The sequence below is a fragment of the Trachurus trachurus genome, assembly GCF_905171665.1.
Source record: "Trachurus trachurus genome assembly, chromosome: 15".
Taxonomy (NCBI): domain Eukaryota; kingdom Metazoa; phylum Chordata; class Actinopteri; order Carangiformes; family Carangidae; genus Trachurus; species Trachurus trachurus.
In genome coordinates this window covers 7,119,418-7,143,644 of record NC_139906.1, presented here as the reverse complement: position 1 = coordinate 7,143,644, position 24,227 = coordinate 7,119,418, and the positions used below count along the sequence as shown (strand labels likewise).

Below are 24,227 nucleotides of genomic sequence, written 5' to 3'. Positions count from 1 at the left end.
TACCTTCTGAAGCTAAGATCATGTCAGCATGTTGTCTTAGCGATGCACAGCTGTTGTGTTAAAGTTCAAGACGATACAGATGTTCAGTTGTTCACAGGTTTCAGGCTGTAAAAAGTATTTTTTATTTATCCATTACCAACACAAGGTCCGTTCTCACAGGACTCGGGACTCCTCGTCGCCTCCAGATGTTTCTTAGAGTCTCAAACCCAGTTATGGGAATAGCGGCATTATAAAATAACAGTGTAACTAACGGTGCTACTTTTTTCAGTAACAAGTAATCAAAAAAGTTACTCTTTCCCTCTGTTACAACGCTGTTACTGTAATTGACAATAAAATGCGCCGTTACTCGTCAGGCTAACCCTTTAATTTACAGGCCGTTAATTACGTGATAATGTCACAAAATAACAAATAATTGCATCATAATGTCAAGAAATGGCCTAGAAATAACGGTCAATTTCACAGTAATGTCATGTTTTTCATAAAGGCAAAATATTACACATGCTTTTTTCATGCTTTGAACTTTTTTGGGAAAGAGCAGAATTTTTCTCCACCAAGTCCTTGCAATCGACGGTTATTTTTGGGCTGTTTCTACGCAATCAATTGTTACTTCTCGGCTATATTTCTCGACATTACTATGAAATTGACCGTTATTTTTAAGGCCATTTTGCTATGAAGCAATTAATTGTTATTTCTTGGCTATTTCCTGACATTATCACGTAATTAACGGCCTGTAAATTAAAGGGTTACCCGCATTTTTTTTCAGTCCATCAACTAACAGCGGAGCCGGCCTGTGCGGAGGAATACTGAGTGAGAAACTAGTAATGCAATAGTTACTTTTATAACGTAGTCATTCAATTACTAACTGTGTTACTTTTTGGGGGAAAGTAACTAGAGTTGCACCATTTATGTTGGGGTTTGGCCCAACTCTAGTAACTATAACAAATTACTTTTTTAAAGTAAGATGCCCAACACTGCTCAGACTCCGCGGTCACTGGTTGGTTGTTATCTGGGGAACTGTCCCTGGACGCCCTGGTTCCAGTAGGTGTAGTAGGGGAGGTTGGCACGGTAACAGTGCCAGCACGGCTGCGTGTACAGCTGCGTGTGTGTCGGTGTGTGTGTCTGTGTCTGTGTCGGTGTGATCAGCGCCGAGGGGTGAGGCACAGAGAGCGGATAGGGTGGAAGTTGTTGTTGTTGTTGTTGATACAGGTTTTGATGCTGCAGATACGGGTGCTGATGCTGCTGTTGCTGTGGTGCTGATGGTTGTTGTGACCCCTGTTGCCACGGTAACGGGAACCCCGTCCACTGACTCTGAGATGCTCCTCCTCCTCCTCCTCCTCCTCCTCCTGGTGGTGGTTTCTTCATCCTCTTCTCCTCCTCCTCCTCTGCCGCCGCCGCCGCCTCTCTCTCGGGCTGGTGTCGGCAGATGGTGAAGGCAGGCAGGTTGCCACGGCTGCGTTTCACCGGCAACACCTCCAGGTGGAGGGTGGAGACGATCTGAGGCGGGCGGGGCAGGAAGGAGAGAGGGATGAGGCGGGGGGCGAGGGAGGAAGGCAGGGAGAAAGACTTGACCAGAGGAGCTCTGCGGGTCATCGTCCTCCTCCTCTTCTCGTCTTTATCTTCCTCCTCCTCCACCTTCGTCTCCATCTCCATCTCCGCCGCGTAGCCATCGCCGTCGCCCTCGCCAGGTGGCGGCGGCGGCGTTGGCGGCGCTGCTGCTGCTGCTGCAGGTAACTCCAGTGTTTCTGCTACAACCGGTTCGGAGCTCCTGCTGCAGCCGGAGGAGGAGGACTCTGACTCCGACTCTGACTCCGACTCTGACTCCGACTCCTCTGGACCGGAGCCCTCGGCCGAGGAGCTGGACTCGCCGCCCGGCCGCGCCTTGTGGTTGTAGCAGCCGGCGCAGCGGGACAGACCCAGGAACTGGGACTGAGGACGGAGAGAGACGACACACAGAGGGACGGACGTCAGTCAGGTTATGATGTAAGTAGGTCGAGTTCCCATCATGCACTTGGAAATAATGTTTATATCAGAGAATCCACAGTCAAATGTTTGAACACACTTTCTCATTCAGTGTTTTTTCTTTATTTTCATGACTTTCTACATTTGTTACGGCCCCAAAGCAAGAGAAACAAAGAGGCCAGTAACATGAATCAAGGACGCCAACAAAGGTTTAAAGCAGAAGTAAGCGGAATGTTTGTGTTAATATAAGTCTTAAATAGTTATATCTTCCGACAGCAATCACTTATATAGAGTGTTTGGTCCGAAACACGGGTCTGTCAGTCACTCTGCTCTGCTGTAAGTCGAGGAGAAAACTTTCCTTGTATCCTACAACCTTTATCCAATGAGGAGGAGAATGAAATAAAGGGGCGGTCCTCTCTGTGTGTGCAGCCAAGGGATGCGCGTGAATGTGGTGACGTAGGGACGAGGGCGGGGACTGCTAACTCCATCGGCTGACAGGAAGTTAGCCAAAACGACCGGATCGCTTACTTCTGCTTTAAACTTTGAACAACAAAGATCCAAGCTTTATTTGAAATAAGCAAACCGGATAAGATAAACAAATCAGTCATCAAATAACTCATAAGGGCGGAGGACAAAGACCGACCCAGCAATGGGCTGTAGGATCACTACCCGCTGCCGACTAAGGCTGCCTAACAAAGGAATGAATGAATGAATTTTATTTCGAACATGTCTAAATGAAAGAAAGTATGTATACATACATATATATAAAACAAAACAAAAAATAATAATACACACAAAAAAAAAAAACCTACTCCCGCCACGACCGGGAGTGTGTGTATGTGAGAGAGGCCTGCACCTCTCTTCATTCAAACTAAAGACATCAAAACTATGAAGGAACACATATGGAGTTATGTTGTAAACAAAAACAATGTTAAAGCAGAATATGTTTTAGACTTTAGATTTTGCAAAGTAGCCACCTTTTGAATTTTTTGAAAACCCTCGACTTTCTTTCATCATCTTCGTGAGGTTCCCAGTTCCCAGTGAAGCTGAGCTCTTGTTCTCCAACTCATCCAAAACCATCTCAGTTGGGTTGAGGTCAGGTGACAGATGACAGTTTTGTTTTAATGAATGGTTTTGTGTTTACTACATAACTCCATGTGTGTTCCTTCATAGTCCTGGTGTCATCAGTTTGAGAAGCTGTGTCCATTAAACTTCTGATTGGTTCTGTACCTTTGGTTGTTTTGGACCTGTAGCGTCCTCAGACTCGTCCTCAATCCCCTCTCTGATTGGTCGATCTGTGCAGACACAATGACGACAGGTTTGAGTCCTGAGACACTTTGTCTTTGTGTTTTTTTATGAATCACACATGCACACACACACACTCACACTCGCCTCCACCTGCTTGGACTGATGCACTCATTGTTCTGGACAGTTCACCCTGCTCATTCAGTCACTGCTGTGCGCCCCCTACAGGCAGAAACACAACAACACGAGTCAAAATGTAAAACTTCAACTCCCTGCTTGTTTAAAAAGACCCAACAGGAAATATTAGGGCAAAGACAGAGCAGTAAAAAAAAAAGTATTAGATAAATAAAAACTAATGATAAACAGTAGAAAACAAATGTGACAGTCGTTTTCAGTTTTCACATTGATCTGCATTAACTTTAACTCGTGTAAATCAGGTTATTGTTAATTCCGGAACACAAGATCATATTGATTATGTGACATTTTTGCATTTTTGAGTCAGCAGTCAAACAGTGACTGTGCCTGAGGGAGGAAACACAGGCGCCACACACTCACAGTGTTAAATAGACACATGCGTGCAAAGTTTGTTTGTTTCTTTACATGTTGCTTTAGGTTTGTTTAAACAAAGTTAAAGTTTTGGATGCAATAATACACATTTCAGAAGATGATTCATAGTTAATAAACTGAATAAAAAGGTTGCAACGCTGAAATAATAACGGAATAATAACCCAGTAAATCAAGATTAAATATTTTATGCGAGATGCGAAAAAAATATCTGTGATTATTTTGATAATGTATTGTCAGTATTTATTAATGCTGAACTAATGCTTAATAGTGTGTACTTATTATAAAGTGTTAGGGTTTATTACTGCAGCAACTTCTACCTGTTTCTGTCTGAAGTCAATTTTAATTTGAATGCATTTTTTCTATAGTCCTCCTTTATATTATATCTTCACCTATACAAAAGAAAAAATATTTATGCTTTTTTACATACTTAAAACAAAAAAAATAATACGCTGTTGCCTAAAAGTTGGAATAATTTAGTTTTCAGACACATTCCTCTTGTTATTCCCATTTATCCACATCACCAGGTGCAATAATCACATACTGAGTCCTAGTTACGAGTTTTGAGAAGATTAGAATAAATCACATTTTTACAATTGTTTCATAAAAAGAGGTAAAAAAAGAAAGGTATTTTATTCCAGCTTTCTGGGCAACGGTGTGTATATACTGTTATCAGTCTCAGTCCTATAGAATCTGAACCACAGTGAACTGATGGATCTCTACTAACAGCTGTCGCCTCATGTCTTCCCTCTTTTATAATATAATGTAAAATAATAATAAATAACATATAATATATATATAATGAAGTGGTGCTGACCTGTCTCCTGCTCCGTCTCCTCTCCAGCTCCAGGATGCAGCTCAGCTTCAGTTTGTTCCTGTGTTGACGCCCCGGTGAGTGTACGTGTCTCCTTCATGTCTGCGCTGCGTTTACACACTTCAGTCGTCACTGTCAAAGACATTAAGAGACACACACACGTACGTACACACACACACCCTCTGTACACACTCCAGGATTGTCCTCAAGGCCCCTCCACACACATCCTGTCCTCTCACGGCAGCGTTTGATTCATTCATTGATTGGTTTATTCCAGTTGTTTCATCAGCATCAACAACGACAAATTCACTTCAGTTTTAAAATATGTTTGTTTTTTATTTAGACAATGAAAAGTTTGACACAAACACACACGCGCACACACACACTCACGTCGTCGTGCAGAGACACTTAAGGCGTGAAAATCTCCTTCGTCAGGAAATAAAATGAGATTCAGTCGTTTGATTCAGTCGAACCTTTTACAGAGTCACATGACACGTTTCATACAACTCACCACCTGTATCTGTATCTGGAGTGTTTGAATGTTTGATTATGGATCGATCAGAAATCTTCTCAGTCACAAGCATAATAAACTTCATTAAAAATGGAAAAAAACATTAAATTAAACATATTTGTAGAGATTTAATAGCAATTAGCTGTTTAAACTCATCGATCATCTTTAGGACAAGCTCCTGTAAGTGCTTTAATTGATGCTCCACATCAGCTGATTGATTGATTGATTGATTGATTGATTGATTGATTGATTGATTGATTGATTGATTGATTGATTGATTGATTGATTGATTGATTGGCAGCAGAATCACAAATAATCCTGTAAAAATTAAATCATATAAAAGGTAAAAGTCATAAAGAGCGAGTTATGAACGTATGAATCATAAAATCTGGAGTGACTTGACGTCAGCAGTGAGACACGGAGCCAAGAACAACATGTGGAAAATAAAAACTGAGCCGAACTCTTTAACTGGAAATTGGGAGTGTTCAGAGGAAGTGAAGGGATCTAATGATACTGAACACACACGCACACACACACACACACGTACGTCCTGTTCGTTTATATACTGGTGCTGTTGAAACAAAACTGAGCAATGAGACCGTTTTTACTTTTAAAGTGCAAAACGATCAAATCTACAAACTGAACTGCAGGTCGTCGTCATCAGAGCAGCTGATTGGCTGATTGATTGATTTTCGATGCATGTGTGTTTAGATGAACGTTTTTTTAACTTCTTATAATGATTAAAACTCAAACACGTCTCACTCTTCATCTCCCGGGATCAGATTCATCCTTCGGCTCAGGTCAGATCACACTGTTGTTTACTTCGCGGTTGTTTACTTTGTGTTCAGTCGACGCCTCTCGCGCGTGTTTAAACAGTTTTATAAAAACTGTGTCACAAGATTCAGAGCTGAGTCATCAAGACGGAGAATTAAATCCACGGCTGTTTGTTTAGTTTGAGGCAACACCTAGACTTAACACTTAGCAATAAAAAAATAATTTAAAAGTTCTAGCGACGACTTATTTTTGAGTTTTTCTTGAACATTTTATCACTTCAGAGTCTCAAAATTTGACAAGGCGCAGGCTATTAATGGATTTAGCTCTAATTAATAGCTTTAGTTTAAGAAAAACTTTTGGGTTGCCAGGTTTGCTCGTCTCTTTAACTCCCTATTATTTCGTTTTTAAGAGCGTAAAAGAAAAGCAAAACTTTTGAAGGTTTTTTCCCACAACCTGGCAACACAAACGTTTCTCTCATCAGCTACTCATCACTTAACAAAGTTATTAATTACAGCTCATCAACCCTCTGTAAACGACGCCTCATAAAACTGCAGCGGCATTCTGGGTAATAATTACTGATTAGAAAACAAAATAACACAGATGAATGAGTCGTTTGCTTTGGCAACTCGACAACGAACAGGAAGGCAACGAGCAGCAAGTAACACATGAACACTGTCGCTCAGTCATTCAGTCACGTTCAACTCAGTGACGACGACCCTGAGGCTCAAAACGCTGCGACTGAAGAGGATTAAAACTAAACGACAAACAGAGAAAACAAATAAATATGTAAAAGCTAAAAGAAAAACAATGTTAATTTAGATATTTGCTAAAAAACAAACATAAACAAACTTTAAACCATGTGTTTGTTTTGGTTTTTTTCGTACATTTTCTTCTTTTCAAATTTGCATATTTCCTCTTCAGCTGCAGCGTGTGTTGAGTTGAGCTTCCAGGGCCACCGTACTTTTCTTTTCTTTTTTGTTTGGATGGAATTTGTCAGGAAAAAGGCAAAGTAAATTGTCAACAAGTAGAAACATTGAAAGGCAGTAACATTCGCACACGTCTGTGATTTACAGACCGGAGTATCCTCCTCTTCCTCCTCCTCCTCCTCTTCCTCTTCACAAGGTTTGATGGAGGGGAAAAAGAAAAAATGGCACATTTGATGAAGGATTTCACTGGATTTGTGCAAACTTTTGGCGCAGGAGCTCCTCGAGTCTCTTTGTCGAGGACGGATGGAGACGGAGACGGAGACAACGCTCCGGGGACAGAAAAGATCAGGTGAGTTCTTTAAAACACTGAGAAAAAAAAACAAAAAAAAACACTGAAGGAGACGAAGCTTCTCGTCCCGACGGTTCAAAACGTCTCTGTACATTCTCAGGTCCGTTTAAAGCAAAGTGAACAGTCAACGCTGTTTTTTTTAAAACATCTAAAGTGTCGGGATTCACAGTTTTTTGTTTCATAGATTCGTACGGAGTCAGTGGGACGACGCCTGAACACATCACAGTCAGTCACTATTTTGGTTTGTCAGTCACTAACAGAAAAAACGTCTCATTCACAGATTTTCTCCAGGATTCAGCGTCCGGACTGAATCGTCCTTCACTTGGGAGGAAGTTAAAGCGTCGTGGACGTCGGACGCTGTCAGAACGACGTCCAACGCCTTCATCGCTGTGTCCTGTGCAACTTAAAGAAAAAACTAACAAAACAATCTCTGATCTCCACGTGCTGGCGTTTGGCGGTCAGCTGACTTCAGGCGAGGACGAGGAACGTTTTCCTGGGAGAAGTCAAATGTCGGCCAACTGGTTGTTACTCTTAATAAACTCACCGACCCCCTGACCTCACGTCAATGTCTGGCTGATACGGATCTCGCCGTGTTCTCAGGGTTCACGTGGAGGTCGGGGCTTCAGATGGACAGGTCAGTGTCTGTGTCGGTGGGCGTCGTCTTTGGGCTCACGCTGCTTCCGCCGCCGCCACTTCCTCCTCTCTCCTCAGGGATGGACGACGGGTCGCCGTTGAGCCCGGGCAGCACACCTAAAACACACAGGTGAGCTGTCAGCTTTCTTTCTTTTTTTTCTTCTTTTCTTCAACTCTCTTCATTGAGTTTTGTCATTTTGAACATAAAACAAAACAAAACAAACAGTGGTGCATACACCATAAACATTTACATATACACATTTACATTCAAAGGTTAATAAAGTTATATTAAAGCAGAAGTAAGCGATCCGGTCGTTTTGGCTAATGCTGCGTTCCAGGCAGGCTTTTGAAACCGTAAATTACAGCTTCATGTCACAACTTACGACTTTGTAGCGTTCCAGGCAACCCACTCGTGTTTTTCCAACCTGTTTTACCTGTGAAAGTCACTATAACGGCCACTCGTAACTTCCGACCCGTGAACTCGTACCAGATCGAACTGGTACGACTTCACAGGTCAGAAAAACACGAGTTACGGGTTGCCTTGAACGCACCATAACAGTCCTCGTCCCTACGTCACCACATTCACGCGCATCCCTTGGCTGCACACACAGCCCTGCATGTCGTTCTCTCTCCTCATTGGATAAAAACTGTAGGATACAAGGAAAGTTTTATCCTCGGCTTACAGCAGAGCAGAGTGACTGACAGACCCGTGTTTCGGTCCAAACACTCTATGTAAGTGATTGCTGTCGGAAGATATAACTATTTAAGACTTATATTAACACAAATATATCGCTTACTTCTGCTTTAACTTGTATATCTAAAAATGAAAAATAAACATAGACAGATGAAGGGGTTTAATAAAAAAGAAAATTATACATAAATATATTTGTATATATACAAATGAGAAAAAGAACAGAAAACAAACCGAAACAGAGAAAGGAAGAAAAAAAAAATATTTCCTTCCATTGGGGTTAAGAGCACTTCTTAAACTTTCCATCAGACTATGTGTGTTGTGGTGAAAATAAATAAATGGCTGCCAGACTCGATACTTTCTTCCCTGATTTTCAGTAAAAATCTGTTTTTCTCCAGCTCTAAATGTCTCATAACATCTGTCATAAGATTTTAAATAAGTTGGGGCTGCCTTTTGTTTCCAATTAAGTAATATCAATCTTCGTGCAGCTGTCAGCTTCCTGTCCAGATGTTATTTTCCTATCTCACATAAAATATTTAATCTTGATTTACTGGGTTATTATTCTGTTATTTAAACTTTAAAACCCTTATTTTGCCTCGAGTGAAAGACAAGACAAGATGTAGTGGAGTTAAAAACAGTTACAATCAAATAAAACAATGTCAGAGGTTAGATTTTTGTACTTTATCTCAACTTAACAAAGCTACTGAATCTGGAGATAATAAACTAACTAATGTGTGAAAAAACGTCCTCTCTCAGCTTCTGTAACATGATTTATAAACAGACTATGAATCCAATAAACAGATTATAATGTCAGAGAATTAATTCCCAGTAGTCGATGGTTGTATAAACTCTTCTGGCAGTTTATTAGGAACACCAATAACCTGAGCAAACTGTGATAAAAGCTCCTTTCATAAAACTTTATGAGGTTAGTTATATAAAGAGGCGTTGATTGTGTCCTTTATGTCCCTAATAAACGGGCTACTGAGGGTAAATACAGGTGGGGCTTTATCTGTAATTACCCCGAGGGCAATAACTTCATTAGTGAGGAAAGTTCCTGGGACGTATTAAAGCTAATTGGTTCCTAATTAGAGAAGGAGAAGGAGACACTTGTGCGTTCACAGAGAAGTTAAAGACCTGATTTGTTTATAAAATATCAATGAAAGTTATTGATTTGTGTCTTAAAAAACAACTACAGTTTGGTGCATACGGTCGGTGCAGACTAACTTATTGATTGCAGCTATTATTGTCTGTTTTTATCGACTGTTGTGTATTTATCTATCTATTTTTATAGTGTGGGGTGCTTTTGTAATAGAGCCTGATAAGGAATTTTCGCAATAAAATGATAAATAAATAAAAAGCGTCTTACGTTCTGTGTCATAAACGGAGCTGTCGGAGCAGGTCCTGTTCCTGCGCTGCGTCGATCTTTGACCTCCACTCACGTACTCCTTCAGCACGCCCGACCTGAGACAGAGAGAGAGAGAGAGGGGATGAAAGCTCAGATAGAAGATACATTATTATTATTATACCGTAGATAGAAATAACGTATTTAGTGTTTCGGCTGCTTTATTTAAGACGGAACTACACAGGAAGTGTTTCTGAGCGACACAATACAGTGACAGCTACAGTTTGAAAAAGTGTGTCAATATCACATGATTCAGATATTATTGACCATATTGTACTGTTAGCTTAGCATTAGCCTTTACCTGGGTCCGTCACTTCTTTGTTTCCCTCTGGAAACACCTACAGCTCAAACTGAACTGATGAAGCTGTTTTCTGAATTTTGTTGCACATTTGTGTCTTTGATGTATTTTCTTATTACTGTAGTGAGTTGACCCCTCAGGGCCACCGTAGAATTAAACTGTAGCTTTTTTTTTTCCATCTCAAAAACTACAAGTACAAACGACAAAACCATGACGCAGCTTTTCTGCAACAACAGAAGTTTATTTTCCGAGAACTCTTCCTGTTCACTTGATGATTGTTACTTTGTGTAACTTTAAAATCCAACATAGATACAAGGAGATTTAGTTTTTCTGAGTTTAAACCATGTACGGGTCACCGAATGCGTCAAATTTAAGATGAGAAAGTCAAAATAACCGGAGAGAGATTATAAAACTGACACTTTTCTTATCTGTGCTCAGGCGCCTGTCGTCTCATCATCCATCCATGACTTCAACGCGTCTCCAAATATCATTTTATTGTTATTTTACACAGCGAGGTGATGAAGCTTTGACTCGGCTCCTTCTGAGACATTTGGAGTTTGTGTTTCACTCGACCTTCACTTGTCCTCACTTCACTTCTCATCTGCAGCTGATGGAAACTCAGTCGTTACTGTTTGGTTTTAAAGGTCAGTGAAAAACGTTGATTAAAATATCATGAGACTTGTTCATGGTTTTTAATTTTCCCCATGTTGTTCTCATCATGTAACCACTAAAGGCTGAGACACAAGTGTGGTTATATTAATATCATACGTAATCAATCAGTGTTTGTAAAGGTCATTTTGTGACATTTGTTATTAAATTTTCTACAGTTGGATCCTGTGATAATAAAACTGTATGTTGAAAGCTTTAAACTCAAACACATCTGTTCCCTGTGATACTGAAACTCACTGTTACAACAAATCCATTTGTGTTTTACAGTTTTCTTTCTAAGGTTGTTTTTATTATTCCTGGTGCTGCGACGCTGCCTCCTGGTGGCCACAGTTATTATTAATAATACTGATAATAACTCAATAATTAATAACTATTTGGATTCAAACTGCAGGTCAGTTTAGAGGTGGATGAAGTTTACACAACCAGATTTAACTGGGTTTTGGTGATTGGTTTGCACTCTTGTAATTTTTAATGCTGAATTTTACACAATTTGTTGTAAAATTTACCTTTTACATCTTTCCTTTGCTCTTATGTTGCATATCTGTGTCCTGTATTATGTTTTATATATTGTTACTGGGTAAAGAACTTTGAATTATCTACTTGTATGAAGTGTGCTGTACACATAAAGCTGCTTTGCCTTGTTTTAATGGTATAATCGTTTTTCAGTGTCATTGTATATTTTCATTTCATTAAGCATTAAGTTTTAAATTCAAATGGTCACTGGTACCAACACGTGTGTGCGTGCTCACCTGTCGAAGCTGTATGTTCCAGGGTGACTGATTGATCGCTTCATCTGGACAAACAGACGGAGAGAAGAGAAGAGATGATGTGTTAATACAACTGTAATACACTCCAGATTCCTACATTTCTGCAGCTTCCTGAACGTCTCAGTTTCATAACAACAGTTGCAATAAAAAAAAATGTTTTTCTTGCGTCATTTACATTTTGAACCAATTTATTAAAACATAATTGATTTCCTCTAATCGTTTTTGCAAAGCTTGTCTGTTTTAATTAGATTCTGTTTGGTTTTTATTGGGACTGAGGTTCAAATATTCTCCTTAACAAGATACTTTTCTTTTTTTATTGTTGTTATCGACTTAAGATATATTTGAATTTAGCAGAGAAAGTGTTGATTACTCGTTCAGGGGGTCGGAGGTCAGGGGTCAAACTCTGGTTGGCCAGGGTCATACACTCCTCCAACGTCCTGATGAACGTGGCACATGTGGCACTGAGGAGAGACGCCTGAAGAGAGACAGAGTAATTAATAATAATGATCATGTGTAGCTGCAACAGGGCCAGAAAGTCCATGACTGATTCAATTATTAAAAAATGATTACTTATTTACTATTGCTGTCATTTCTATTTATATAATATAATTTCTTATTGCACTGGGACATGAGTAGATATGAATTTCCCTCCTACATGTGAAGTTTGTTAGAAAAAAAGAAAATCTACCAATTGATTGATCAATAAATGGTCTAACCATTACAGTTTAACAGTACATGACATATCAATACACACATATACGTGACTCTGCTGTAAAACCTTGTGATTTAAAAAAAATTTAAACACAGAGTTGTCTTTTGTTACCTCGGAAGTGGGCGTGGTCTCTGTGTCAGCGCTGTGCTGTGATTGGATGGTTTGCACCTGCTGGACGAGGAGGTCGCAGTACAGACGGAGCTCAGACATCTTCGTCTTCAGACAGTCAGGACCTGGACACGTGGATAAAAAAATATAAATTATGTTAAATTAAACTTTTTAAAGTTTGACTTCACACTGAGTCGAATTATTGAAGCTTCTGCAGCGTTCAACATATTTTAACACCACGTAAAATGTGATTTAATCTTTTTTTTATGGCTCAAACAATGAAAGAAAAGCAGCAGGATCCATGCGACTTCACAAGTTTAAGCTAAAACTCACCTTTAAATTCTCTGACTTATTCTCCACTGTGGCTCTGTGTATCTACAGAGTTTCATCTACTTCATCTCCATAGACTCTCATGTTAAAATGTCCGACAATAAACATGTTTATCTCTCGAAATCTTAAGTGGTCAGGAGTTTTTATTTCCCGTGAGGAATAAAAAGTCATCATCATTATAGAGTTTAAACACGATGTGCAACGTGCCACCGCTCCTTAGCCTCGCTATTTCTGCTGTTATGATCGTCAAAATTTGATTAAAATCATTACTTTCTCTGCACAAGTAAGAAACAAGAACAAGCTTCTGCTTTATAAAATGACGCACACTGTGTTTAAAAGAAAATATTTTACCCCAGATAATGTCACCACAGAGTGAAGCTTTAAAAAAAAAAAAAAAAAAAAAAAAGGTTTTGGTTTTTGATGAAAAGCTGGTTCTGTGTGTGTGTTTGTGTGTTTACAGGTGATTTCCCCACAGAAATAAACAAACAAACAAACAGTGTGAACCTCTGTGGTTGTGATTGTCCAGTGTTCCTGCTTTGGACGAGCCCAAAGCCACGAGCCACCGCTGTCTCTCTGCTGCGTTCACTGCCCGCACGTAGAAATGCTGCTCGCCGGGGATTATCAGCTCCAGACGAGTGAGATCCGTCGGGTGAACTGAAAACGCAAAGTAGACGGTTTGACGGATGTGTTTACACTTAGAGCGGTGAATGACTTATTTTTATCTTTTTATAAAAACAGCAGTCTCACCTTTAATGTCACACACGGACATCTTGATGGATCCTTTGCTTCCTTTGCCGACGTCGTCCTCGCTGTCGTAGTAAGAGATGACTCCGTTCTCCAGGACGAACCAGCGCGGCTGCCAACCTGAGGACGGGAAAACAAACATTTTACATCAGAGGAAGTGCAAAATTAACAAAACAGACACAGAAAGTACTTAAAGGGGGAACTATTCAAGTCCCGTCTCTTTTCCTGTGTTGCTAACCCTCCTCTCCTCCATGTGCATTTGTTTTCAACATAGCCGGCGAGAAATCAATCTATGGAGCTTTGAATAATGTTATTAAAGCAGATATCAGCTTCACGGCCGTTTCGGCTAATGCTGCGTTCAAGGCAGGCTTTTGAAACCGTAAGTTACAGCTTCAAGTCACAACTACGACTTGGTAGCGTTCCAGGTAACCCGTAGCTCGTGTTTTTACCATCCTGTTGTCTGTGAAAGTTCCCTATAACGGCCACTCGTAACTTCCGACCCGTGAACTCGTACCAGATCGAACTGGTATGACTTCACAGGAAGGAAAAACACAAAGTACGAGTTTCTTTGAACGCACCATGAGTTAGCAGCCCCCGCCCTTGTCAGGCATCAATTGGTCCTCGTGCTACGTCACCACATTCACGCGCATCCCTTGGCTGCACACACAGCCCTTCATGCCGTTCTCTCTCCTCATTGGATAACACTTGTATCCCACAAGGAAAATTTTCTCCTCGGGTTACAGCAGAGCAGAGTGACGGAGAGACTCGTGTTTAGGCTGAAATACTTCATGTAAGTGATTGCTGACGGAAAATAGGACTATTTAGGACTTATATTAACAAAAACATTCCACTGATATCTGCTTTAATCATAGGATGTGTATATTTGTGTATACTCTTTTCTCTGTTTCATTAAAGCAGAAGTAAGCGATCCGGTCATTTTGGCTAATGCTGCGTTCCAGGCAGGCTTTTGAAACCGTAAGTTACAGCTTCAAGTCACAACTTACGACTTTGTAGCGTTCCAGGCAACCCGCAACTCGCGTTTCTCCAACCTGTTGCCTGTGAAAGTCACTATAACGGCCACTCGTATTTTTCCGACCCGTGAACTCGTACCAGATCGAACTGGTACGACTTCACAGGTCGGAAAAACACGAATTACGGGCTGCCCCGAACGCACCATAACTTCTTGTCAGCCGATGGAGTTAGCAGCCCCCGCCCTCGTCATGGATCTATTGGTCCTCGTCCCTACGTCACCAGTTTCAGGGGCATCCCTTGGCTGCACACACAGCCCTTCATGCCGTTCTCTCTCCTCATTGGATAAAAATTGTAGGATACAAGAAAAGTTTTCTCCTCGGGTCAGAGCAGAGCAGAGGGACTGAGAGACCAGTGTTTCGGTCCAAACACTCTATGTAAGTGATTGCTGTCGGAAGATATAACTATTGAAGACTTATATTAACACAAAAATATCGCTTACTTCTGCTTTAAGGTAAAAATGTAGCATAGTTAAAGCAGAAGTGAGTGGTCCGGTCGTTTTCGCTAATGCTGCGTTCCAGGCAGGCTTTTGAAATCGTAAATTACAGCTTCAAGTCACAACTTACGACTTTGTAGCGTTTCAGGCAACCCACTCGTGTTTTTCCGACCTGTTTTACCGTTGAAAGTCACTATAACGGCCACTCGTAACTTCCGACCGGTGAACTCGTACCAGATCGAACTGGTACGACTTCACGGTCGGAAAAATACGAGTTTCCTTGAACGCACCATAACAGTCCTCGTCCCTACGTCACCACATTCACGGCGTTCCTTGGCTGCACACACAGCCCTGCATGCCGTTCTCTCTCCTCATTGGATAAAAACTGTAGGATACGATAAATGTTTTCTCTTCGGCTCAGAGCAGAGCAGAGGGACTGAGAGACCCGTGTTTCAGTCCAAACACTCTATGTAAGTGATTGCTGTCGGAAGATATAACTATTTAAGACTTATATTAACACAAATATATCACTTACTTCTGCTTTAATATAAGTCTTAAATAGTTATATCTTCCGACAGCAATCACTTACATAGAGTGTTTGGACTGAAACACGGGTCTCTCAGTCCCTCTGCTCTGCTCTGAGCCGAAGAGAAAACATTTATCGTATCCTACAGTTTTTATCCAATGAGGAGAGAGAACGGCATGCAGGGCTGTGTGTGCAGCCAAGGAACGCCGTGAATGTGGTGACGTAGCGACGAGGACTGTTATGGTGCGTTCAAGGAAACTCGTATTTTTCCGACCGTGAAGTGGTACCAGTTCGGTCGGAAGTTACGAGTGGCCGTTATAGTGACTTTCACCGGTAAAACAGGTCGGAAAAACACGAGTGGGTTGCCTGGAACGCTACAAAGTCGCAAGTTGTGACTTGAAGCTGTAATTTACGATTTCAAAAGCCTGCCTGGAACGCAGCATTAGCGAAAACGACCGGATCACTCACTTCTGCTTTAAGTTGAAAAATCCCGTATAGTTCGTCTTTAAAAGGATGGGAATGCAGGTTTAAGTGTCCATGGACGCATAGATTATATTATTTTAAATTTAGAATGTTGACTAAGCATAAGTCGTTGCATATGTGTAGGTGTATGAACATGTAGGCTAGTATATGTGTAAAATTTTCTTTTTTCCATTACTTTTTCGATTATTGTTATTTTCTATTTATTTATCAATTTTATTATAATCATTATTATTGTTTCTTCTTATATGTGCCTTCTTGTTCTATCTTGTTCACCGTTTGTAAAGTAACAAAATGTGCAATAACCATGTTTAAAACCTGCCCTTTTTTTTAATTATACCCCTTTAATTCAGATTTGGTTCAGAGGTGTTTGGAGCAGGACGTCATGCGACGCAGCAGATTAAAGTTTCTCAGCTAAGTAGCAATAAAAGTTGGGAAACTGTCACTCCACATAAAGCAGAGCGGTCTCATGACTCAGCTCTGACAGAGCAGACACAGTGGGAGCGTTACAGTTATAAGTGGAGTAAACTCTGTTCTCTTCCTCTATTATTTATAGACGTGCTGCTGCGCTGCCGTCGCTCAGGTCAGATGCCACTTCTGTTTCTACTGACTGTCGTGCATGTGACTCTGACCCTAAGCATATTTACAATTGGGCAGTTATTTGTGTGATATTTATATTTCTGCTCTGTCACATTTCAGAGGTAAATATGGTTTGTTTTTTTTGTTTTTTTACTTACAGCTGCATCCAATATTATAAAACAATAAAAACCATTCAGAGTGTTTTTGGAGCACTGTTATTCTTTATTTCTTATCTGTGCTCTACATTTCTGAAATGTTTTAGAGATTAAATTACAAGTCAGTTACCTGTCCAAACTTTCCATCTAATTCTATATAAAGTAGATAAATCAAGCTCAACCTTGACCTGCTGCAACAGTAAACCACTGCTGACACTAACAACCTAATTATGTAACATCTAGGCTAATATTAATCTATAAATGACTAGGTATTTTCTCTTTTCAAATATTACGGTTTTATAATGAAGTGGTTTTCTGTAAGTCAGCATGTAACATTATGAAGAAGTGGTTTCCTGCCAAAAAAAACCTTCCATCACATCATTTAACTTCCTTAATTTCCCCTAAATGTGACAAAAATCTACCACAGCTGTGAACATAGCATTTCTCCTCAAACTTGTGCACAGTCAAACAAAGTCAGTTCATGTAATTAGCGAGTTAATTCACTGAAAAGCTCCTACAGTTGTGTAAGAAAATAAACAATGGGCTTTTGCAACCAAATAGCCTAATACTTTAATACTGTATTTCTGGTAAGAGTTTTAGGCTACATATTATGAGCATTTTTGTTGTGATGGAATTTTTCCTACATTAAGTAGCTTTTCGATGCCAAATCAGCATCAACATCTAGGTAGGTTTATTAACTTATTGTCATGCTAACTATTTTGTTGCTGATATAAAGGAAAAAATTACACATTTTTGGAGCCTAACTTTACATCATTGTTCATGAGAGAGAGTGCTTTAACTTAACTTAATAATTAAGTTAATTTACAATGATACCTAACATGACATGGGTCAGACAACACTTTTGGTGAATTTAGGAGAAATATTGTAAAACACCTTACTGTAATGTGTATTTTCTACCATTTATTTCCTCTAGTCTGAAATAGGACGTGTTAATGAAGCAAAAATAGCCCAAAATCTCACAATGTTTTTGACTGTAGTGTCTCGCCTTAATCACATTAAATTCCGTTGGATTGTTAGCAACGTTAGTTACAGTACCAACGGTTAAAAAAAGACGGGTAAGTTTTAACATGCTACCTGTTTGCTAACTGACTCAAACACCGTCAGTCACCGTTCAAGTCGCGGTGTCTACGGCTGCACGTTAAGACAACATGATCAGGCAGGTGTCAGTCACACACACGGTCCACTCACCTGTCATGTAATTCGTCCATTTGTACAGAATCCCCTCCATCGTCTCTCCTTACAGCGGCTAACTTTAGCCTCCGAGCTAACTACTAGCCTGTAGCTGGCTAACGGAAGCGCAGCCGCTCAGAGGGCGAGCTTCATCTCGAGCTGCCGCTTCTCTGAAGATGTGTCAAGTGTCCGTGGTTTGTGTCGGAGGAGAGTTAATGTCATGACGAGGGTTTGTTTGTTTGTGCTGAGCTGAGCTGTGCAGCTAAACTTGGAAACAGACAGGACAGTCAGTCAGCTGATGGACGGGACGAGAGAGAGGAGAAAAAATGTCAACAAAACAGCAGCTTCCTGTACGGAAGGCTGCAGGGGTCAATTCAAAATAAAAAAGGAAAATACAAAAAAAACAAAAAAAAGATTGGCATTTGAACGCAACGCAATGAATGACGTGGAGAACAAACTCAGGATTTTAGATTTTATTTATATTGTATTATTTCTCTGTATGATATTATAATATTTTACTTTTATTTTTCTACCTAGCCTATAGATAGATAGATAGATAGATAGATAGATAGATAGATAGATAGATAGATAGATAGATAGATAGATAGATAGATACGGTAGATAGATAGATAGAGATAGATAGATAGATAGATAGATAGATAGATAGATAGATAGATAGATAGATAGATAGATAGATAGATATGATCTTCTGTTATATGCTTGAGCTGCTGCTACTAGTGAATTCTCCAAATGAGGGATAAATAAAGTCTCATCTTATCTAAGGATTAACGTCCTCTCACAACTGTTTTGAATGACAACACTCAGCAGTATCTCTAAAGTAGGAGTTCACGTTATTTAGTTTAGCAGTTGATGTGCCAGATGATTCTTCGTCTTTGTTTTACCTCCATCAGGTAACTTGTGTGTAAATATGCAGCTGCTGATCGAGGCAAGTGTTTACTAAACATTATTTACACCCTGTTTACAACACCGTTAAACAGTTAGGCTACATCTGTTAAACAGATGTAACTGTTTACGGTGTTGTAAACTGATCAAACTTAAAGCAGATATCAGTGGAATGTTTTTGTTAATATAAGTCCTAAATAGTCCTATTTTCCATCAGCAATCACTTACATGAAGTATTTCAGCCTAAACACGAGTCTCTCCGTCACTCTGCTCTGCTGTAACCCGAGGAGAAAATTTTCCTTGTGGGATACAAGTGTTATCCAATGAGGAGAGAGAACGGCATGAAGGGCTGTGTGTGCAGCCAAGGGATGTGCGTGAATGTGGTGACGTAGCACGAGGACCAATTGATGCCTGACAAGGGCGGGGGCTGCTAACTCATGGTGCGTTCAAAGAAACTCGTACTTTGTGTTTTTCCTTCCTGTGAAGTCATACCAGTTCGATCTGGTACGAGTTCACGGGTCGGAAGTTACGAGTGGCCGTTATAGGGAACTTTCACAGACAACAGGATGGTAAAAACACGAGCTACGGGTTACCTGGAACGCTACCAAGTCGTAGTTGTGACTTGAAGCTGTAACTTACGGTTTCAAAAGCCTGCCTTGAACGCAGCATTAGCCGAAACGGCCGTGAAGCTGATATCTGCTTTAAAGTGAAGGATATAGATAGATAGATTCAAATTCAAATTGTATGTAGGCTATTTACTGTATATGGCACCTTTCATGCTAAAAGCAACAAGAAAGAAAACAATCAAAGAGAACCCAACCACCTATACATAGAGACATACAGACACACACAGACACACACCCACATACACACTCACAAGCTTGCACACCCACATACTAGCTGTCATTAGTGAGACATTAGAGAGACATGGCCAGGCACCAACACCTGAGGCGAGAAGAAAAGCCACCTTTGGGGACCAACCTGAGAGCCGTCACAAACCCAGAGGAGGCCCCACACCAAGGTGCACAGATCTCTAGCCATCCGGGCCAAAGCCATCCACAGGACAACACCCCCATCGGTAGACCAAAAGCAACTCCCAGTGTGGCAGACCCCCAGGAGGAAATATAGGTAGGCTATACTTGTTGTAACGTCTTCAGGTCTGTTTTGGGTGCATTGCCCTTTAAGCACCATTACGGCAGTTTTACGACTGTCCGCTGGTTACTATGGAAGCCCATTTCCGCCACTTGATGAAAAAAAAATTAGATACTACTGTAAGTCAAAATTATGAGATAGCGAAGTCATAATTTTATGGGATAGCTACTATAAGTCATAATTGTGAGATACTAAGTCATAATTGAGATACTAAGTCAAAATTATAAGATAGCTAAATCAAAATTATGAGCTACTAAGTCATAATTGTGAGATACTAAGTCATAATTGAGATAGGCCTACTAAGTCAAAATTATGAGATAGTTAAGTCATAATTATGAGATACTAAGTCATAATTATGAAATAGCTAAGTCAAAATTATGAGAACCTGTTTTAAATGATCTCATAATTTTGACTTAGGTATTATCTCATAATTATGACTTAGGCCCCGTTTATACGTATCCGGGTATTTTTAAAAACGGAGATTTCCCCCTCTCCGTTTATAAAAAACGCTGCATGCACACCAGTCCGACGTTTTCCAAAATCTCCACCCTGGCCGGAGTTTTTAAAAAGCATCGTTTTCAGGGGCGTTTTCTCCGTTTGCGTGTAAACGGAGGGTGCAAACGATGGTTAATGTCTCCGTTTTAAAAAATACCCGGGTACGTATAAACGGGGCCTTAGTATCTCATAATTTTGATTTAGCTATCCCATTATCTCATAATTTTGATTTAAGGCCTATCTCATAATTTTGACTTCCTAGTAGGCTATCTTATAATTTTGATTTAGCTATCTCATAATTTTGACTTATAGCATCTCATAAATATGACTCAAGTGGCAGAAATGGGCTTCCATAGCTTTCCGCCCCTATAGTGGGAATCGCGGGCTCGGAGCATGGATGCACACACACACACACCCACACACACACCCATACCCCCACACACACAATAATGCAGCCATGGCTCAGGATGTACTGTAGCTGCAGCTGAACATGTTGCCTCCATGCTCCTCCGATAGAATTTTATTACTGCGGTGTTTCCATTATAAGGTGAGCATTAACATTAATGTGTAATGTTTTTAATGATGTGCTGTATATTATGAAGGTTGTCGTTAAACGACCGAATTGAGATTATTGATTTGTTGACGTCGTGTACCTGCTACGTGTTTCGAAGGTAACTGAACGCTATCTCGAGCCATGTTGTAGGTAAAGCAGTGTCAATTCAATTCAAAGCGCTTTATTGGCTTGACCGTTAAAATACAATGTTGCCAAAGCAAATAACAGCAATACAGACAATAAATAAAAACAAACATAAAAAGAACCAAGAAATAAGGCTGCTCCCCTCAATAACAAACATACACATAGTTCATATTACAGTAAGTGGTGATGATGATGATGATGATGATGATAATAATAATAATAATAATAATAATACATAAAATAAAGAAATGAAAAACAACAGAAGATACACGTAGTTCATATTAAATGATGATGATGATGATAATAATAGCCTACATAAAATAAAGAAATGCAAATCAACAACAAAATGTTCATATTAAATGATGATGATAATAATAATAGGCTAATAATAAGAATAATAATACATAAAATAAAGAAATGAAAAACAACAACAGCAACAATATTATATCATATCAATAACAGCTTTCATGTGTTTCTCTAGTATCATGGCAGAGTGTTACATATTGTGCAGCTAACTTTACAAATTGTGGATCATCACCCAGACAGACTTTTAACAGTTCATCACGTGTTTTTCCCTGATGTGATGGATCTGCTGCAGTAGGAAAACCTCTCTCTCAGTTTGGTAGCTACAGGGGGCAGGAGAGGAGAAATGGGCCTCAGTTTCTATTTCTCCTGAAGAACAGTGTTTACAGACTAGATTCTTTCTTATGCTGACCTTTTTCAACCTGTAGTTGATGGTCAGTGAGTCTGTACATTGTTAGTGTTCGTCTGTTTGGGGTTATGTATGCTGACCAGATATTGTGCAACTGGAGAATACTCTCTATCCAGTGAGCGATAGCATTCCAATTTACTGATGGATTTGATTTCATTCTTCCAATTGTCAATGTAAGTCTTTTTATTCTCTTTGTCTATAGATAGCAGGTGAGTTCTGGAGAGAGTTAGGTAAGAGTAAGAGAAAGGCTCTTTGGTGATAGGAAGCAGGATCAGCTTGTGCTAAGTGAACCTGGAACTTACTGTAATTGACCTTTTGATCATGTGTAGAGAGAGAGGGAAGTGTCCCAGCTCTACATGCATGGTTTGGACTTGGAGGATTGAAGGATGAGTTTTTCTGTGGGTGTTGTGTCCCATGAGGTGTGTGCCTCTGGGTCAACTGCACAGTCTGGACCCGCACTATGTTTTTTTGATGGGGCAAAATCCAATTAAAACGCCAAGATCTAATTGTTTTGAAGCTTGCAACACTTTTAAACTTTTTAAATAGCCTATAATGAAATAAAATGCTTTTAAATGTTCTATTGCATGGGGTTACTATTGGTTTTGTATGCTAATGGGAAATGTATCTGACAGTGTGGGCCAACGTTTTCACAAAAATATGACATTTCATATTTTATGAACATGTTAGCCCACACCCATAGCTTGTAATTTTATTTCTGTTTAATTTAAGCACACAGTATTAAAAGTATCTCGGTTTCATTAACTCAAACAAAATGTGCTGGCCAAGTGAGCTTCCAAAAACATCAATATTATACAGATACATACTGTATTTGACGTGCATATAAGATTATCGTAGTAGCTAAACATATTATGGTCAAAGTTCGTCATTACACTGTCAGATACATTTTCGACAAAAACTTTTATGACATTAAACGAACAATGTGATTCACGTTCGATACTCACGTTCCTACTGCCATCCATATGTCCATGTTTCGTATACATTATCTGTATCCATTAGCATACAGGTGGCGCTATGGCAAAAAACCAAGGTAGTCGTTTTCGTCTGTTTTTCTTGCCATTTTTGTTGTTGTGTGTTTTCAGCGATGGAGGTACTTCAGATGCTGAGGGAAAGTGAGGAGGAAGTCGATGACGAGGACGAGGACAGCTCTGATATTGACAGCGCGGACTCGGTCGAAGAAGACGCTTTTGAGCAAGGGGAAGATGTCTCGCTCGACCAAATGTAAGTAATTACCTACATTGAATTGTTGTTAAGTCACCGATCATGCTAATTCTTTGCTCATAGTAAAATAAATAACAAAATATAAAATAAGCTGGACTAGTAAAGCAGAATTGTGCTGCAAAATGGCGGGCCACTTGTTCAAGTGTAATCCACTCATAAGACATAATTGCTGACAGTGTGTTTGTGTGAGAATGAATGAATTGTTTTTATTTATTTTAGAATATGTAGCTAGATGGATGGATAGATGGATATATGTGTGTGTGGTGTATATGTAGTGAATTCATAATCATGACTACTCACAAAATAATATTGCCTTTTCTTTTACTTTTTTTCAGTAATGAAGATGCCTCTCCTTCCTGTCCCTGTCCTGTTCCTGGACCCTCCACTGCGCTTATGCAGTCTCCAACCAGCCCTCGTCCACCATCACCACCTGCCAGTCCTCCTCAGCCTCCCAGTCTCAACTCCCAGTCTTTCTCCCCACCTGTTAAGAGTCCTCGCAAGCGTGCAGCTACTGTGAGCACAAGAAGATCGCCAGCAAAGAGGCAGACTCAGAGGCCTGCCGTTGTCCCACAGCATCATGATCAGAACCAGTGGCATGGCGTTGACGAAGAGGACGAGCTCCCTCATGGGTTCTCCTTCTGTCCACAGAGAACTCCTGGAGTGCAACTGGATCGTCAGAAGGACCACAGCCCTTCTGAACTTTTCATGCTGTTCTTCAGTGAAGATGTCGTTAAGGTTCTCTGCCAACATACAAACGCGAATGCAAAACGCCGGCGCCTGAGAGGACCGTGGAAGCCTGTGGACACCGAGGACATTATGAAATACCTGTCCATCGTTGTATATCTCGGCCTGGTGAAGCCCTCCGCCATGAGAGACCTGTGGAGGAAGGATCGCCTGCACAGCCACCCCTTTCCCTCCAGTGTGATGGCAGGCTACAGGTTTGAGCTGATCGGGGCGTTCCTGCACATGAGTGACCCAGCAGCTGACCTTTTGAATGACCAGCTTAGAGGCCAGCCTGGTTACGACCCCCTGTTTCGCCTGAAGCCACTACAAGACCAGATCCTGATGGCATGCAAGTTACATTACCATCCCTACCAGAACATCGCCATTGATGAACGCATGGTAGCCTCAAAAGCT

The 24,227-nt window shown here is 40.4% G+C and overlaps 2 protein-coding genes across 2 annotated transcripts; both read right to left on the bottom strand.

Annotated features, from left to right (window-relative positions):
• Positions 1-988: 988 nt before the first annotated feature.
• Positions 989-4,782, bottom strand: LOC310998447 (uncharacterized protein). Its single transcript, XM_083988490.1, has 4 exons — positions 4,586-4,782; positions 3,358-3,426; positions 3,190-3,254; positions 989-1,926 (listed from the first exon to the last, which is right to left on the bottom strand). The coding sequence occupies exons 2-4, from the start codon at positions 3,377-3,379 to the stop codon at positions 1,003-1,005; spliced, it is 1,011 nt and encodes a 336-aa protein (XP_083844616.1). The 5' UTR covers positions 3,380-3,426; positions 4,586-4,782; the 3' UTR covers positions 989-1,002.
• A 174-nt stretch (positions 4,783-4,956) lies between these two features.
• Positions 4,957-18,213, bottom strand: plekha3 (pleckstrin homology domain containing, family A (phosphoinositide binding specific) member 3). The gene is made up of 8 exons (XM_083988365.1): positions 17,911-18,213; positions 13,500-13,616; positions 13,257-13,406; positions 12,426-12,547; positions 11,973-12,077; positions 11,585-11,628; positions 9,833-9,927; positions 4,957-7,892 (listed from the first exon to the last, which is right to left on the bottom strand). The coding sequence occupies exons 1-8, from the start codon at positions 17,948-17,950 to the stop codon at positions 7,765-7,767; spliced, it is 801 nt and encodes a 266-aa protein (XP_083844491.1). The 5' UTR covers positions 17,951-18,213; the 3' UTR covers positions 4,957-7,764.
• Positions 18,214-24,227: the final 6,014 nt, after the last annotated feature.

Coding starts and splice junctions, on each gene's coding strand:
- LOC310998447 (XM_083988490.1), bottom strand. CDS start 3,379: ATGAGTGCATCAGTCCAAGCAG. Junction 3,255..3,357: donor GAGTGCATCAGTCCAAGCAG/GTGGAGGCGAGT, acceptor GTGTCTGCACAG/ATCGACCAATCAGAGAGGGG. Junction 1,927..3,189: donor CAGGTCCAAAACAACCAAAG/GTACAGAACCAA, acceptor CTCCGTCCTCAG/TCCCAGTTCCTGGGTCTGTC.
- plekha3 (XM_083988365.1), bottom strand. CDS start 17,950: ATGGAGGGGATTCTGTACAAATGGACGAATTACATGACAG. Junction 13,407..13,499: donor GTCCGTGTGTGACATTAAAG/GTGAGACTGCTG, acceptor TTGCGTTTTCAG/TTCACCCGACGGATCTCACT. Junction 7,893..9,832: donor CTCCGTTTATGACACAGAAC/GTAAGACGCTTT, acceptor TGTGTGTTTTAG/GTGTGCTGCCCGGGCTCAAC.